At 52.5% G+C, this 14,030-nt stretch overlaps 1 protein-coding gene across 1 annotated transcript in view; it reads left to right on the top strand.

Annotated features, from left to right (window-relative positions):
- The window catches only part of SYN2 (synapsin II), a 158,301-nt gene extending 144,476 nt beyond the window's left edge, over window positions 1–13,825 (top strand). The window contains exons 11-13 of the mRNA XM_070360221.1: window positions 6,214–6,274; window positions 10,178–10,427; window positions 12,895–13,825. Of these exons, the coding sequence (XP_070216322.1) occupies window positions 6,214–6,274; window positions 10,178–10,427; window positions 12,895–13,030 (447 nt within the window). The 3' untranslated portion in view covers window positions 13,031–13,825. The remainder of the gene's footprint in view (window positions 1–6,213; window positions 6,275–10,177; window positions 10,428–12,894) is intronic.
- The last annotated feature ends 205 nt before the right edge of the window (window positions 13,826–14,030 follow it).

Genomic DNA, 14,030 nt, shown 5'->3' with positions numbered 1-14,030 from the left:
TGCATCTTCAGAGGCCTTGCTGGAACACGTCAGTGATACACAGAGGGCAGCCCAGCCCCGAGTCCACACCCTACCCGGCCCACCCTGAACTACTGTGCACTGCTTGTGCAGCTGACAGAAAACCGCCAGCAGTGTCTTCTCCACTGATGCGTGAAATCCTACCATTAAAGCTTCACTCCTCTGGACTGATAATTTATTATTATTCAAATAATAGTAATGATGCTCAGATCATTACTTTACCTGGCACTTTGAGGTTTACAAAGCACAGCCATTATTCTGAGCCTCACAGCCTTTCTGTGAGATGCCTTAAGCTGGTGTTCCTGTCTCTGTTTTACATATCAGCAGAGTGCAAACGATCTGTCCAAGGTTTTTAGGCAGGAGAGCGGGTCTTCTGGCCCCCAGTTCCACAGACGTTCTGCAGTGCCCTGCTTCGTGCCCTTTGGATGCTCCTCTAGAGCTCAGGGACGGTGAGAAGTGGGGGAGCTGGCCCTGGGGACCCTGTGCAGGGGGAGCCCTTGCCCTCCTCCTCCTCAGCCCCACACTGAACCTTCCAACCTGGAGGCACCTCCACACTTGACCAGCTCTCTCTTGCTGTCCCCTCCCTGGCTTCCCTGGTCACCAGCGCTGGTGGCCTCAAGCACAGTGGAACCCGAGCCCAGTCGGCTTGGATGGGGAGCAGCAGCCCACTCTCCTCAAACCCTGCGCCTGCAGGACTCCTCTGCTCACACCCTGTAGCCTTGGCTTCTTGCTGGGCTCAAGCCTCCACAGCTAAGAAAGGCTTGGCTCATACCTCAAAAAAGTACACAGAGGACCTAATTGGGAGCCCAGAGCCTGTAGAAGTCGCCACAGCCTGTGACTGCAGAACCCCACCTCCACCCGCCCCTCTACCCCCCACCCCGCTCCTCGGACAGGAGTTTGTCCAGGCTCTTTTGAACACTGCTGCCAGGAGGCTCACTCCTGCCCACGCCAGCCCTTGACCTTGATCAAATTCACGTCTGAGTGACTTTGAGCTTCTACCTGGTCCTCGGGGTTTCCCCAGTTACCACATTTACTCCTTTAGACTTGGCTCATTTGGGAAACTGAGACTCAAGAGATTAAGTAACTTGCCCAGAGTCACATGAGGGGAGATGTCATTTCACACTTCTCACCATCCTGTCTGCTCCACGTACCCATTTTATTGCGCTGGTGTCCACCTTTAAAAGAGGCACCCAGACCTGGTGATCACTGCTCTGTCGTGAGGCTTATCCATCCAAAGAGCAGTGGACTGGTGGCCTCCCTTTGTTGGGACACTGATGCGCCTCCAGCTGCAGCGTTGCCCACTGACACCCTCTGAGCCTCTTGTCTTTCTGTCAGCCCAGGCTTGTTTGGGGGTTTTCCTTGTGCTGCTGCAAGGCCATTTATCCTCCTTCTTTGTGTGCAGCTGGGCACAAGCGCTGGACCTCGCATTCTTACCTGTTTGAGTCAACCCAGTTTCCTGAGGGAAATGCTGCTGCTCAGTCTGGCCCCGAGTTCCTGCTGTGGGCTGGCCACAGGCCAGGCTTTGGCAGTGACGCCAGAGTGGCCAGACTTCTGTGGAATTCGGCATCCCAGGCGGCTCTTGGTGACTGGAGACAGATTCCGTGGTAGCCAAACCCCACAGGGAGCAGGCCCTCAGCCCCAGCAGACAGAAGGCTTGTGGGTGGGGCCAGAGAGTCTCAGCCTGGCAAGGGCCGGTCCTGGGGGACTCTGCTCCCTCCTCCCATCACCCCTGGGAAGTCTTCAGTCCACAAGCTCCATGGGGCGGGGGCCAGAGAAGCTCCCCAGGCGCCAGACCAGGGTGGCGCAGGCACATTCCCAGGCTCCAGCGTGAAGGACAGCTCCTGGGAGTTCTTCCTCTGCAGCCTTTGGAAGGGAACTTGTGGGCTCAGGTCACCATTGGGGGTCTCGGTCGTATAATTCTGAGGCTACAGAGAGGAGAGGCAGGGCCAGGCTTCATGGTGTCATTACCCTGGCAGCTCATGCTCTGAGTTTTACCATCAGAGCTTAATCTAATCCGTGGGAGTTTTCGTTTTTCCTGGAATCATATGTTCTCAGAGTTGAAAGATGAAGCGTAGTGTTCATCTAACCTATCTCGTGTCCCATAGAGGTGTACTCCCTGCTGTATCTGTCGGGTAGTTTTCCAGCCTCTGCGTGAACACGCCCACCCTCCCAAGATGCCTCTTCCACTGTTTCTACAATAGGAGGCTCTTCCTGTCATTGAAAGTCCACCTTGCAGAGCTTTTGCCCACTGGCCCTGATTCTGCCCTTGTGCCCTGTGGTCTTCCATAACTTTCTCTGAAAATAGCAATTCTCTGGGAGGAGAGCATCTTAAGCTGCTCTGAGCAGAGTCTGAGGTGTTTCATGGGCAGCTGTCAGGGGTACAAGGTGAGGCCCTGGGGGAGGGGACCATCAAGAGCCAGGCTACTGGTTCCACAAACTGCATGAGTTTCTCTGTCTTTCATCTGAGTATCCATCTCAGGCTGGGAAAGATCGAAGTCAGGAGAAGAAGGGGACGACAGAGGACGAGATGATTGGATGGCGTCACCAACTCAATGGACATGAGTTTGAGCAAACTCTGGGAGATGGTGAAGGACAGGGAAGCCTGGCGTGCTGCAGTCCAGGGGTCACAAAGAGTCAGACACGACTGAGCGACTGAACAACAACACTCCATCTCAGGCAGTGAGACTGTGACACCAGTGGCATGTCAGGGAGCTCAGAGGAGACTGTACCATCACAGCTGAGTCAAGTTTCCCAAAGCCCAGAAACAGGAGCACGCCAAAGGGGGTATTCCATAATGAGAGTGAGACCTGAGAGATGACAGAGCATCAGAAGGAAGGACCCCATCGGTCTCACTGTTACCGCCATCTGTCGTGTCTTATGTAGCACCTGCCAGGGACAGATACTCGTAGATATCTCAATAGACAGATGCATAGGTAGTAGATCGACTGGTGGATAATATCCCTTTATATCATAGAAACCATTGGAAGAAAGATAGATGCAGAGGGGGAAAATAGTTTGCCCAAGGCCACCAAGCTAGTAAGTGGGAGATTTAGGTTTAAACCCAACGTCTTCCTAACCCCAAGGCCCAAATTCCACTGTGCTGCCCAGTCTTAAAGACTTACTGTCGGGGACCCAATGGAGTGTGTGTGTGTGAGTGTGGTGTGTGTGTGTGTGTGTGCGTGTGTGTGTGCGGGCGCGCGCGTGTGTGTGTTGGGCGGTAGGGTTGATAGGCCGCTCGGCTAAAAAGGCAGCCCTGGTGTCCCGTGTGTCCATTACCACACACACCATCCTATAGTCTCCTCTTCCAACTGGCAGCCAGGCCAGGGGGAGGAAGAGCTCACGGTGGGAAAGAACTCTGGGGCCTGAAGTGTCACTAACTTGACTGGATTACGCAGTCTTGATGGAGATCATTTCTGCTTCTTTGAGGATTGTATTGAATTTCCCTTCTGCACCGAGCGGGCAGGCACGGGTAGCCAGCCTCATGTTCTAATTCTCTAACCTGAGCATTTTCGGAGCTGTTGATCAGAGTTGATCCCAGATACGGGGTGGTTTGACATCTATGGTTTAATGACGTCTTTCTCTTCAAAGACTTATACCCTACTTCATTTTGGACTTTACTGTTGTCGCGTGGTTATTTATCTAATAAGTAGTCATTAAGGACCTCTTATGTGCTCAGTCCTGTGCTTGGTGACATTGATAGAATGACAATAGTCTTAAACTTTCCAAAATAGTCCCAATCTTAACTATTTTACCTTTTAAATAAATAATTACCAAATCAAGCCATACATCCCAATTTTTCTTTAGAAAAAATGGGCACTGTAACTGTTAGGAATTCATGAGAAGGTGAAGACTCATCGTCCTTGCTGTCAAGGATCTGGTGATAGAAACATCATCCCAGTCTTCAAGATGATAACAAGACAGTCTGTTAAGTGCTGTTATAGCATTTCAGAGAGGAAACCACAATCAAAGGGGGCAATCAGAAGAGAGATTTCACACATGAGGTATAATTTGACTCAGACCTCCAGGATGTGTGGGATTGGATTGGTTGAAAAGGAGAGAAGGTGTTTCTGGAGGGTACTTATCATAAACACTGGAGTGGCCTAGATTAGAGAACAAGCAGTGAAGGGTCAGGCTGGAAGGAGCAGGCATGTTTAGAACATGAGGAACAGAGGCTCAAGGGGCCAGTCCAGCCATGACGAAGCAAGTTTCTGGTGTCAGCCTGAAGAATGCAGACGTCATCCTGTGGGCGACGGGAAGAGGTCAGACTGCCTGGGCTCGCGTGCCAGCTGCCTCTGTAATACCTGACTTAGCTGGGCCTCAGCTTCCTTATCTAAAAATCAGGGATGTGGATACCTTGGAGAGCTGCTGTGAGGCTTAAGGGAAATACTGCATAACATTGTTCATCATGTTGCCTGGCATGTGTATAGTGTTAGCTGTAAATTATTTAGAGCAGTGAAAATGTTACTTGCTCAGTTGTATCTGAGTCTTTACGACCCCGTGGACTGTAGCCTGCTGGGCTCCTCTGTCCAGGGAATTCTCCAGGCGAGAATACTGGAGTGGGTAGCCATTTCTTTTTCTAGGGGATCTTCCTGACCCAGGGATAGAACCCAGGTCTTCTGCATTGCAGGCAGATTCTTTATCATCTGAGCCACAAGGGAAGCCCATTTAGAGCAGTAAAGTGAAACAATTAGAGAAGGAGTTTAAGAGGATAATAGGTATCCAGAAGATGGATTGGAAAGGAGACTAAAGAATTGAGAGACTATTCTAGTAGTTTAAACAAGAAATGATACAGACCTGACCAGAGTTGGTCAAGAGGAAATAGTGAATCTTGGATGCCAAGACGGAAAACCTGGTGGGTCTTGATGGCTGATTGGAAGGTGTGGGCTCTAGCTGGTTGGGTATGAGGATTTCAGGGTCAGGGGTGAGACCCACCTTGAAGGCCCCATGAAAGTCTTGAAAGAAGGGAAAGGGAAGTGTGAGCGTTCTTGCTGTGATCTGTACGATATCGGGATTGTGGATAGAATGGACACCCTCTGGGGCAGTGGCACCAAAGACATTTCAGAGGGTCTCCCTGCCTTCTACTGCCTGAAATCCTCTTGGTAGAACAGCTGTAGGCAATGCTGCCGTTGAAAGACCGTGACCCTGGCGAGAGTGGCCCTTTTGCTCTCCTAGTAGTGGAGCTGAAAACAGGCCTGCAGCAGCAGGAAGGGAGATAGGAGGCCAGATCAGGGGCCCATGGAAATGGGGAACAGTTTTAATGTGGGAGTAGGGCTGGGGGGTGGGGGCTGTCACAAGGGAGAGGAGCACTGAAAGAGGAAGTGGGGATGCTGAGGACTTGCAGGGCCTCTCCCGGCCTCGCCTCCAAAGCTCGGGCTTTGACATCACCGTCAGCACACTTGGCAGCCCCCGCCTCGTGGAGCATCTACCCTGAGCTGAATTCAGGCTCCACATGCTCCCTGCCTTCAGTGCAAACCATAGATAAACTGAAGTCACAGGCGTCTCTGCTCCTGTCGGGGCATAATCAGAATCACAGCTGGGAGGAGAGGAAGCCTGGGAGTGGAGCCATGGTGCTGGATAAAATGCAATTATGCTGTTAAGACAGGGAAAAACAGCTTGGCCTTGAGCACTTTTACAAACATTAAGGTCTTACTCCTTCCCTCTGGGTAAGGAGGGTCCTGGGAAACAAAAGACGGCCCCCTTCCTTCAGGTCTCTCCCTGCGGGAGTTCCAGCCCAGCCCAAAGAGTGGCTGTGACCCCTGAGTCAGCCAACTCTGCGGGAGTTAGCGCGAAGCTTTAAGCCGTCACCTGGCCCAGCCCCCGCTGGTGCTGGGGCTGATCCTTCCCCCAGAAGCCGGCGGTGAGTCCCAGGGTAGCTGGCCCTCAGGCAGCCCCCAGAGAAGAAGCCAGATGCTCTTGGAAGTTTCTAGAAAGGGTCTAGAAGGAAGGGAAAGGAAAAGGGGGTAAGGGTCTCGGACACTACCCGCCAAAGTGGTTCTCAGCCCCAGATTGCCTTCACTTAAGTCCCAGCAATACGCCAAAGGCTGAGAACCCCCTTGAGGTGTTTGCAGAACTGGTGAAGCCCTTGGGCCAGGTCCCAGTGGATCCCACTGCAGCCCCGCCACAGAGCCACAGGGTTTCTCTTGGGAATCTGCCTGGAGTTTCGTTTTTTATCTCTTTTGCATTTTTGTCTTCCAGAGTGGAACACTTAAGGATCCGGACTCAAGCAAGACCCCGCCTCAGCGGCCAGCCCCCCAAGGTTGTTTACAGTATATTCTCGACTGTAATGGCATTGCAGTAGGGCCCAAACAGGTCCAAGCTTCTTAAAGCGATGGGTAGTTAATTTTTTTCAAAGCAGAAATTTTAAGCCAAAAATAAACAAGGAAAGAAAGGAAAGCGGGGAGGGAAGCAGCGGACCCTCCCACTGGTGCCGTTTCTGCGTTCTTTCAGTGCTGACTGGACTCTGTTCTTCCGATGCAGTGTCCGCGCCTCTGTCTGGCTGTTCACCTGTTCCTGTTCGTGCTTGTAACACTCACTTAACGTTTCTCTGTATAACTTGTGAATCCAGGGCTGTTTGTCAACAGTGTACAAAAGAATTGTGCCTCTCCCAAGTTCAGTGCGACTATCCTCTGGGTGGTTTGGTAGTCTTTTCTTTTTTAAGTATTACACAATGCGGGGTGCAATAGGCCTGGGGGTTGGGTGAGGTGGACAGGGGAGAAACAAAGACCACAAGATCAAACCTGACTCCCCTCCTTCTTCCCCCAGACTCAGATAAACCGCCCCTCTCCCCCCCAACCCCCTGCTTACCTCCATGAGTGTGCTTGGGATCTTCAGTGCTTTTCGCTTCCTTTCTGCATGACTCGGGTAAATAGCTAGAAGTTTACGAGATTTCCAAAGTCTCGTTTCCATCGCTTCATCCGTTGAATCTGAAGGCGTCTCTCTTTTTCTCCATTTGCTAAACTTTGGTGCATTTGAGTTTCTGTGAATAGGCTGGCTGTGCCCGTGGAGCTCTTGTGTTTTCTAGTGATGACATAAACTATAAAGAACAAGCTTATCTCCAGGAGTGTGTTCTGTATTCGACATCCCAGTGTACCTTTCGTTTTATTATTAACTAATTAGCTATGAGATTAGACAAAAAACAAATGGGGCCGCTGACGTGCAATATCAAAGTGACTTTGTGAGTATTTTTTCTGTGTTCATCTCAGTCCCCCTAAATTGTTTCTGAATTGGCCATCTGTGCGCTTCTGTGGAAACGAGGCTGCTTCGTTTTCCCCAGAGCTTGACCCATATACAGTGGTGATTCCTTAGCGATTTGGGAGCTGCTGAAAGTCTGGGAAGGACTCGGTTGCGCTGCCTTTGGCCTCTTTCGAGGCATGGCAACTTGGGAGCGAATCGGAACTGTCCCGTTTCCCATGAGCAGGGTACACTGCCTCCTGAACTCCGAGGTGGGCACCTGCTTTAGTTTTCAGCTGTTCCAGGAGCCCTCCTGAGTCCAGAGACTGAAGAGCTTCGTCTTCCCTAGGAAAGATTGTCTCAGATTTTAGCCCTGTGTGTGTCCGGGGCCGGGGCTCTGGGAGAGCCCTCACCCATCTTGTCCTCTCTCCTCTGACACGCATCTCCTGGGCAGGGAGGCGGCAGTTCCTACACAAGGCCTCGGGTCAGTGTCTCCTCTTGCCGTCTCCTGGCCAGGCCGGGACGGGGCACCGAGTGGCCTCCTCTAGGCCCGTGGGCCGAGGGGTTGCTTCCTCTAGGCCCGTGGGCCGAGGGGTCTCACGCCAGCTGTTTGCCTTTTAGAAGTGCTTCGAGCCCTATTTCCACATTCCCCCTCAATGCCGCCACGACATGTCGCCTTTCCGGATGGCCAGGTCTGAGGATCGCTGGTGATGGTGGTGCGTGACATGGTTCCTGTGTCCAGGGGTCCGTGCCCTGCTTCCCGTCTTGGCTGCTGGCAGGTTCTGAACTGCAGGGAAATGCACTGAGTGTGAGTGTTCTCGATTGCGATTCCTCCCTTAGCGGATGTGGATGCCGAGGGTAGTCAGTGTGCTGTAAAATAGATACATATATTGTATGCGCTCCCAGGTGGGTTGCCTAAGAATCAGGTCCTTAGAATACCTCCCAATCTGACGAAATGATAGAAAGGAATAAAGAAACATTTCCTAGGATGGAGGGATACATTTTATTTTTTTAATTTTATTTTTGTTCAAGCAGTGAGCTGATGATGGTGTTGCTTCTTTGCATGTGATCAGTGTGAACATCCAGGTGCTTTTCATGTGACATTCGTGAGCCACAAACACACAGTTGCCATTTGAATTCAGTCGGACTGCAGGGCGGTGTCAGCCACGGTCTTGTCAGGTGGGAAAGAGGAGAACCAGGGCTCCCTCCCGCTGTCAGACGCGAGCTGACTGCGTACCCTGACTGTCCTGTGCCCTCGGGCAGCATGCTAAGGACAACGCTGTGGCCTGAGGCATCCGTATCACAGTAAAAGTGCAGTTGAGGTGTTTTGTACCCATTGCTTTTCTTGATGTTGTCCCCCTTTTTTTGTACCAATCCAGCTGGGAGAACCTCATTTAATGCTGGAAGTGTGATTGAAGTACCTCTTTTTTTGTGACTCTTGTACAGCTTAATGTGCAATAAAGGAAAAGTTTTATCTGTCTTCAGTGTTAAGTTGTAGTTTCTGGCTGTTCAAGCATCTCTGTACAGGTGGGAAAGCTCTCAGGTGTCTGGTCCAAGAGACTGAGCTCTCAACCTGTGGTACTTGACAAGAAAATGCTGGTACAAACGATGCCAAGCTTTGGAAAAGGCAAAAACGGGTTCACGTGAAATGATCTGCTAATCTGTCATCTTTACTAGTTATCTGATTTGAACCTAGAGCTTCTTCAACGTGCAAAATCCCATTTATTTATTTACTTGTTTATGTGTAACTAACCCTGGTATGAATTGGTCATTTATGATAAAGTGGAATCAATCTGTATCATGTAGAGGGGAAACCGGCTTACAATCGTGGATGTACAGTGGTATAGATGTATGATTCTGCCTGTCCTGAGGCCACAGGTATCCCTGTGTTTCTGGAAAACTAAGTTACAAGTCTTAGCTGTCCATTGAGTTTCTGTGAGCACACTCCTTCCAGCGGGCACATGTACGGGTACTCTGGGACTGAGACTAAGAAATGAGATCTCCAGGTTGCCAGACTGTTTTCTGTCTCATTCTGGGAGAAAGGGGATCTTGGTCCTTTTCTGTGGGCGGTGGGAGATGGGGTGGGGGGGGGGCTACTTTGCCAAATGGTGCCGACAACATCTCCAGGAGAGAATGGGACTTGATTTTTGGAGAATTTCACCACACACACCTGGGAGGGACAGGAGCCCCTAAGGATGGTACTAAGAGGGAGAAGAATTGCCTAGACATGGAAGTTCCTAGTCATGGGCGTGAGTTGACGCTAAAAGAAAGCCCTGTTGGGGCTGTGGCAACCAGACACCCAGGCATGGAGTGGGTTGGGACAAAGGCCAACTCTAAAACAACACAGTGTAAGTCAGTGATGGTTGTAAGGCACAGAATACTTTCTGAAGAATGTTCTTGTCCATTGTCATCTTTGACACACTACCCTCTTGAAAGATAACTAAGACTGGGTCTTAATTGTTCACAGTTTTCTGGTTGGAAACACTGAGCTCCAGAGAAGTCAGCTGACTTGCTCAAGGACTTGCTGATAGACTGTGTCTGGGTTTTCTGATCCCCAGGCCAGGACTCTTTCCACCACCCTACGCAGTGCGTGCCATGTGGAACTTGAGACCCCCTAGTACCCCATGGGCCGGGTTGGCCTGCACCTGAGGAAGCTCTGCGGGGGAGGGGTGGTCCCTGTGTGTGGTCTGGGGGCTTTCTCTAGCAGAGCTCACCCCTGAAAGGGCTGCTCATCCCCTAGTTTCTGCCCTGTGTTCCCACTTCCACTGTGACCGCTTTGTCGTGCGTCTGAGAAGGCACACGTAGAACCATGTCCTTGGGGTAACCAGGGACTTCAGCCTCCAGGGGTGGCTCTGAAGGGCTCCAGCAGCTTCCTGTGACAGAGTTTATCCTCTGGTAATTAAATAACCACACCCTTCGAGACGTAGATTCTAATAAGGAAACCCTTTGATATGGTTAAATTATGAAGTTTTTCTTGTACTGAACCTAGGGGGCCCTGGGCAACCCCAAGGAATGCAACCCCCAGGCAAGGTGCTGCCTCCACGCCGGCTCCCCCCAGGACCATCAGTGCCACCTTCCTCTTCCTCCTCATCCTCCTCCTCTTCCTCCTCCTCGGCTCCTCCGCGGCCGGGCGGCCCCACCACCCACGGAGATGCGCCTTCCAGCAGCAGCTCCCTGGCAGAGGCCCAACCACCCCCGGCTGCTCCACCGCAGAAGCCCCAGCCTCACCCACAGCTCAAGTAAGAGACAGCTCAGCCGCTCCCCGCCTCCCCTCTTCCTGGGGCTCCCGAGCTGCTAGGAAGCACCTTCAGTCAGACCTCCGCCCACAGACCCTTTTGTGGGGGGTTTTTGGGGGTTTGGGTTTCGATGGGGTTTTTTTTTTGTTTTGTTGTTTTGTTTTGTTTTTTAGGGGGGCATGGTCGGGTTGGCTGGGGAGGGTAAGAAAGAGGGAAGTGAAAGTCTAAGGTCTAGCTAGAAACTCAAACCCTCCCCTTTCTTCCTGGGGAGTGACAGATAATTAAGACAGTTACTACCCCCTCTCCCATTCTTGTACTAACTTAGGGTTTGCGTTTTGGGTTTTGTTTTTTTTTAATCCTCTTTCCCCCTCTTTTTTTCCATTCCTTTTCTCTCTGTGTGTATGTCTCTCTCTCTTTCTTTAAAAAAAGAAAAAAGTTCTCTTTTCTGCCTCTGACTCACAGTTCATGGTATGCCAATCAGCAAGGCTGCCCAGAAAGAAAAGGGAGAAGTAGTTAGATCCATCTCAACTTTTTACCTTCAGCTTGGTCAGAAGGAGGTTGGCTTCTGGTGTGGTCATCAAAGGAGAGGCCCACATACAGACCCCGAGGGACTCCATCCTCTTGGGTTCCCTCATTCCCAACAGTGACCCCAGAGACTCCCACCACACTGTCTGGCCTCAGAAAACAGAACCGGGGGCCCCTGGGAAACAGCACAGATACATATGGGGGGGTAGCACCAGAGGACTCAGTCCTGCCTCCCCTAGGCCCGGGATGTGTCTCTCCAGCAGCCCAAATGCAGACCTCTGTCATCACTGTCAGCTCAGACCCCACCGCCCGGGGCAGTGGGAGTGGTCCGTGAGGGCATCTTAGTAAAGAGATGAGACTCTCGGGGACGGAGGACAGGGGCTGCAGAGTCTGGGGCTCCGCTGAGCCACTCAGAGACAGTCTAGTCAGTACAGAGACGGGAAAACCCTGCTCAGAGCTCTGCGTTTCTTTGTTGAAGCCCTTCTGCTCATCAGTGACAGAGCCGGGTGAGGGCTCCGGTGGTCGATGACTGCCCTCTCTGAGTCTTTCAATCCTGTACAATGGGCAGGCCATCCCCCAGTCCAGCTCCCCAGCCCGGGACACAGGCACTTTCCACATCTCGCCTGCCCCACAGCCTCCCCTCAACCTAGTCATGTTCTGCTTGCGAGCCTTTTAATCTCTCCCTCCTACTCTTGAGCTGACTCTGGCCCCAGTCTGAGGGCAAATCTCTGGGTTTGTCACTGCCTCTGGGCTGAGCCAGACAAGTGGGAGGCTGGTCCCGGTGCCCTCGGCCCGTGTGTGCAGAGGAGTCCCCGCTGCCCAGCGGCTGGCGTATTGGGGCTCATCCCTATCCAGTGAAAGGCAGGGTGCCCGTCCAGTCACTATGGGAGAAGAGATGGGCTCACACTCGTGTAGAGGGTGGTTTCTGGGGCAGCGCCTGAGTTCAGGAGAGGGCTGGGAGTGCTGAGACTCTGGGAAAGGAGTTCTGGAGGCAGAGGCGAGCAGGAAAGAGACAAGCTGAAGTCAAGAAGGAGAGCACATGGCCACGGGGACACCAGACCACGTGTCCCCTCCTAAGCGCTGGGCCTGGCCTTCCCCTCTACCTGTGGCCTTCACAGCTTTTCTCTCTGAATCACTGGTGTCTCGGGGGAAAGTCGGTCCCTAAAATGTGTGTAATTCGGGCTTTTTTCTCCTGAGGAAACTACCCAGTAACCTCATGTGGGCCCGATATCTAGTTCTGTGGCCCCCAGACGCCCTGCACCTCACAACTCTTCCCCGAGGAAGCCTGGGAGGGCCATTATGTCCACTTGAAGGGTGGTCCATGGAGGCGTTAGAGTTTGTGCCAAGTCCGGAAGTTCTTTAGGAATCAGAGAAAGAAAAGCAAACTAGAAACAGCTGAAAAGGCCTAGAGATCATTTTATCAGACATCAATAGAACACAATTAAGAAAGCAAACAAGACTCTGAGAGAGGCACGTGGCTTCCCAAGGTCAAGAGTGAGTGAGGGCTGGAACCAAGACTTTGATCCAGGTCTTCCAACACCGGCTCCACTCGCTCCCGGACGGTTGGTGGGAGAGGGAGCACATGAGCCCACTGACCCCCATTCCTGCATTTCATCCGAGAGCGGGCGAGGGTGTGGGGTTCCTGGATTGGTACCCACCCAGTTGGTGCTTTAGCATTAAGGAAAAGAAAGAGCCTCAAGCCCCTCTCTTCTCCCTGTCTCCCCCGCGGCCCCGTCCTTTCCTGCTCCAGCAGCGCTGCAGGGGAAGAGAAGGTGGGGCCTCCCAGGGCTGGGAGCCCTCCCCACGCTGGCTCTCTCCTCTGGCTCCCGGTCTCCCTGGGGCGGGAGTGTGCGCTCCCATTGTTGTATCCCCGTGTCACCTTCCCTCCCTTCCTCTCCTGGAACACCACCATCTCACATTCTCTCTGGTTTTTATCTTCTTCAAGCAAGTCGCAGTCCCTGACCAATGCCTTCAGCTTCTCTGAATCTTCCTTCTTGCGCTCTTCAGCCAGTGAAGATGAAGCCAAAGCAGAGACCATCCGGAGCTTGAGGAAGTCCTTTGCCAGCCTCTTTTCAGATTAGCTCTGCAGACACACAGGGGGCCCCCGGCCCAACTGGGAAAGGCGTCTGAGACACTTGCCAGCAACCGGCCGCCACACTGGGTGGTGATGTCCCGTGCCCTTGACGTGTGTGGCCCCTTCCTCCGCTCCGTTGTGCTCAGTGGTGTGGTACAGCCCAGCAAAGGAACCAGGTGACGGTCTCAGGGCAAGGTGCCTAATCAGCAAGGGGCACCTGGCGTCAGAGAGGGTCGAGCCCCCTTTCCCATAGTCGTGAGAGTTTCGTCTGAGGTCCCCGTCTGCTGTGACTTTAGTGGCCTTACTGTGATAGCGCCATCATGTCTTACTCTCCCTTGTGAAACCAGGGTGCCCTTCACCGAGGACAACTGCTTGCTTCACCGAGCTCAGATGCAGTGCTAAGCATGCCCCCCTCCCACTGTAGTCAGTGCTGCCCATTTGGGGAGGAGAATATTCTTGCCCTCCCCCAAATATTCTAGGCTGTACCTGTTAGGGACTCACTCACACCCGGATCCCTTGTCACACCTATTTAGCTGTTGGAAACACCCCTTCCCAACACACGTGGTTCCTCGACTTCTGTGGTGGTGAAGCGCCTGTGGTCTGCTGACTCCAGCGATCAAGGACCTGTGGTCCCCCCTTCCCCAACCCCACCCCCCGATCACCATCCCCTTCCGCGCAGTCCTCCTGAGCGGACCGTGGTGGTCTTGAGCTCCTCTGAAGCCGTGCTGTAGAGAATGCATGCCAGTACGCCAAGTTTTGTGTTCCTCTCCAAATAAATGTTAAGACTTTTGGTGTAATAAAAGCAGCAGCATTCACCAGCATTTGATTCAGCCGTGAGGTCTTCCCTAGGCCGCCCTGTTGACTGAGATGTTGGTGACGCCTGCGCGCGAGTGTGCACGAGTGGAGGGCAGAGAAAGGGTGAAGCTGTCGGTGTGTATGTGACTGTCTCTGCACGTGGTTGAGAACATGACTGTCCCTCAGACGCTCCCTAGGCCGCACTTCCCGAC

This window comes from Bos mutus, chromosome 22 (assembly GCF_027580195.1).
Source record: "Bos mutus isolate GX-2022 chromosome 22, NWIPB_WYAK_1.1, whole genome shotgun sequence".
NCBI lineage: Eukaryota > Metazoa > Chordata > Mammalia > Artiodactyla > Bovidae > Bos > Bos mutus.
The sequence above is the reverse complement of the archived record's forward strand: the minus strand, read 5'-3'. Positions and strand labels throughout refer to the sequence as shown.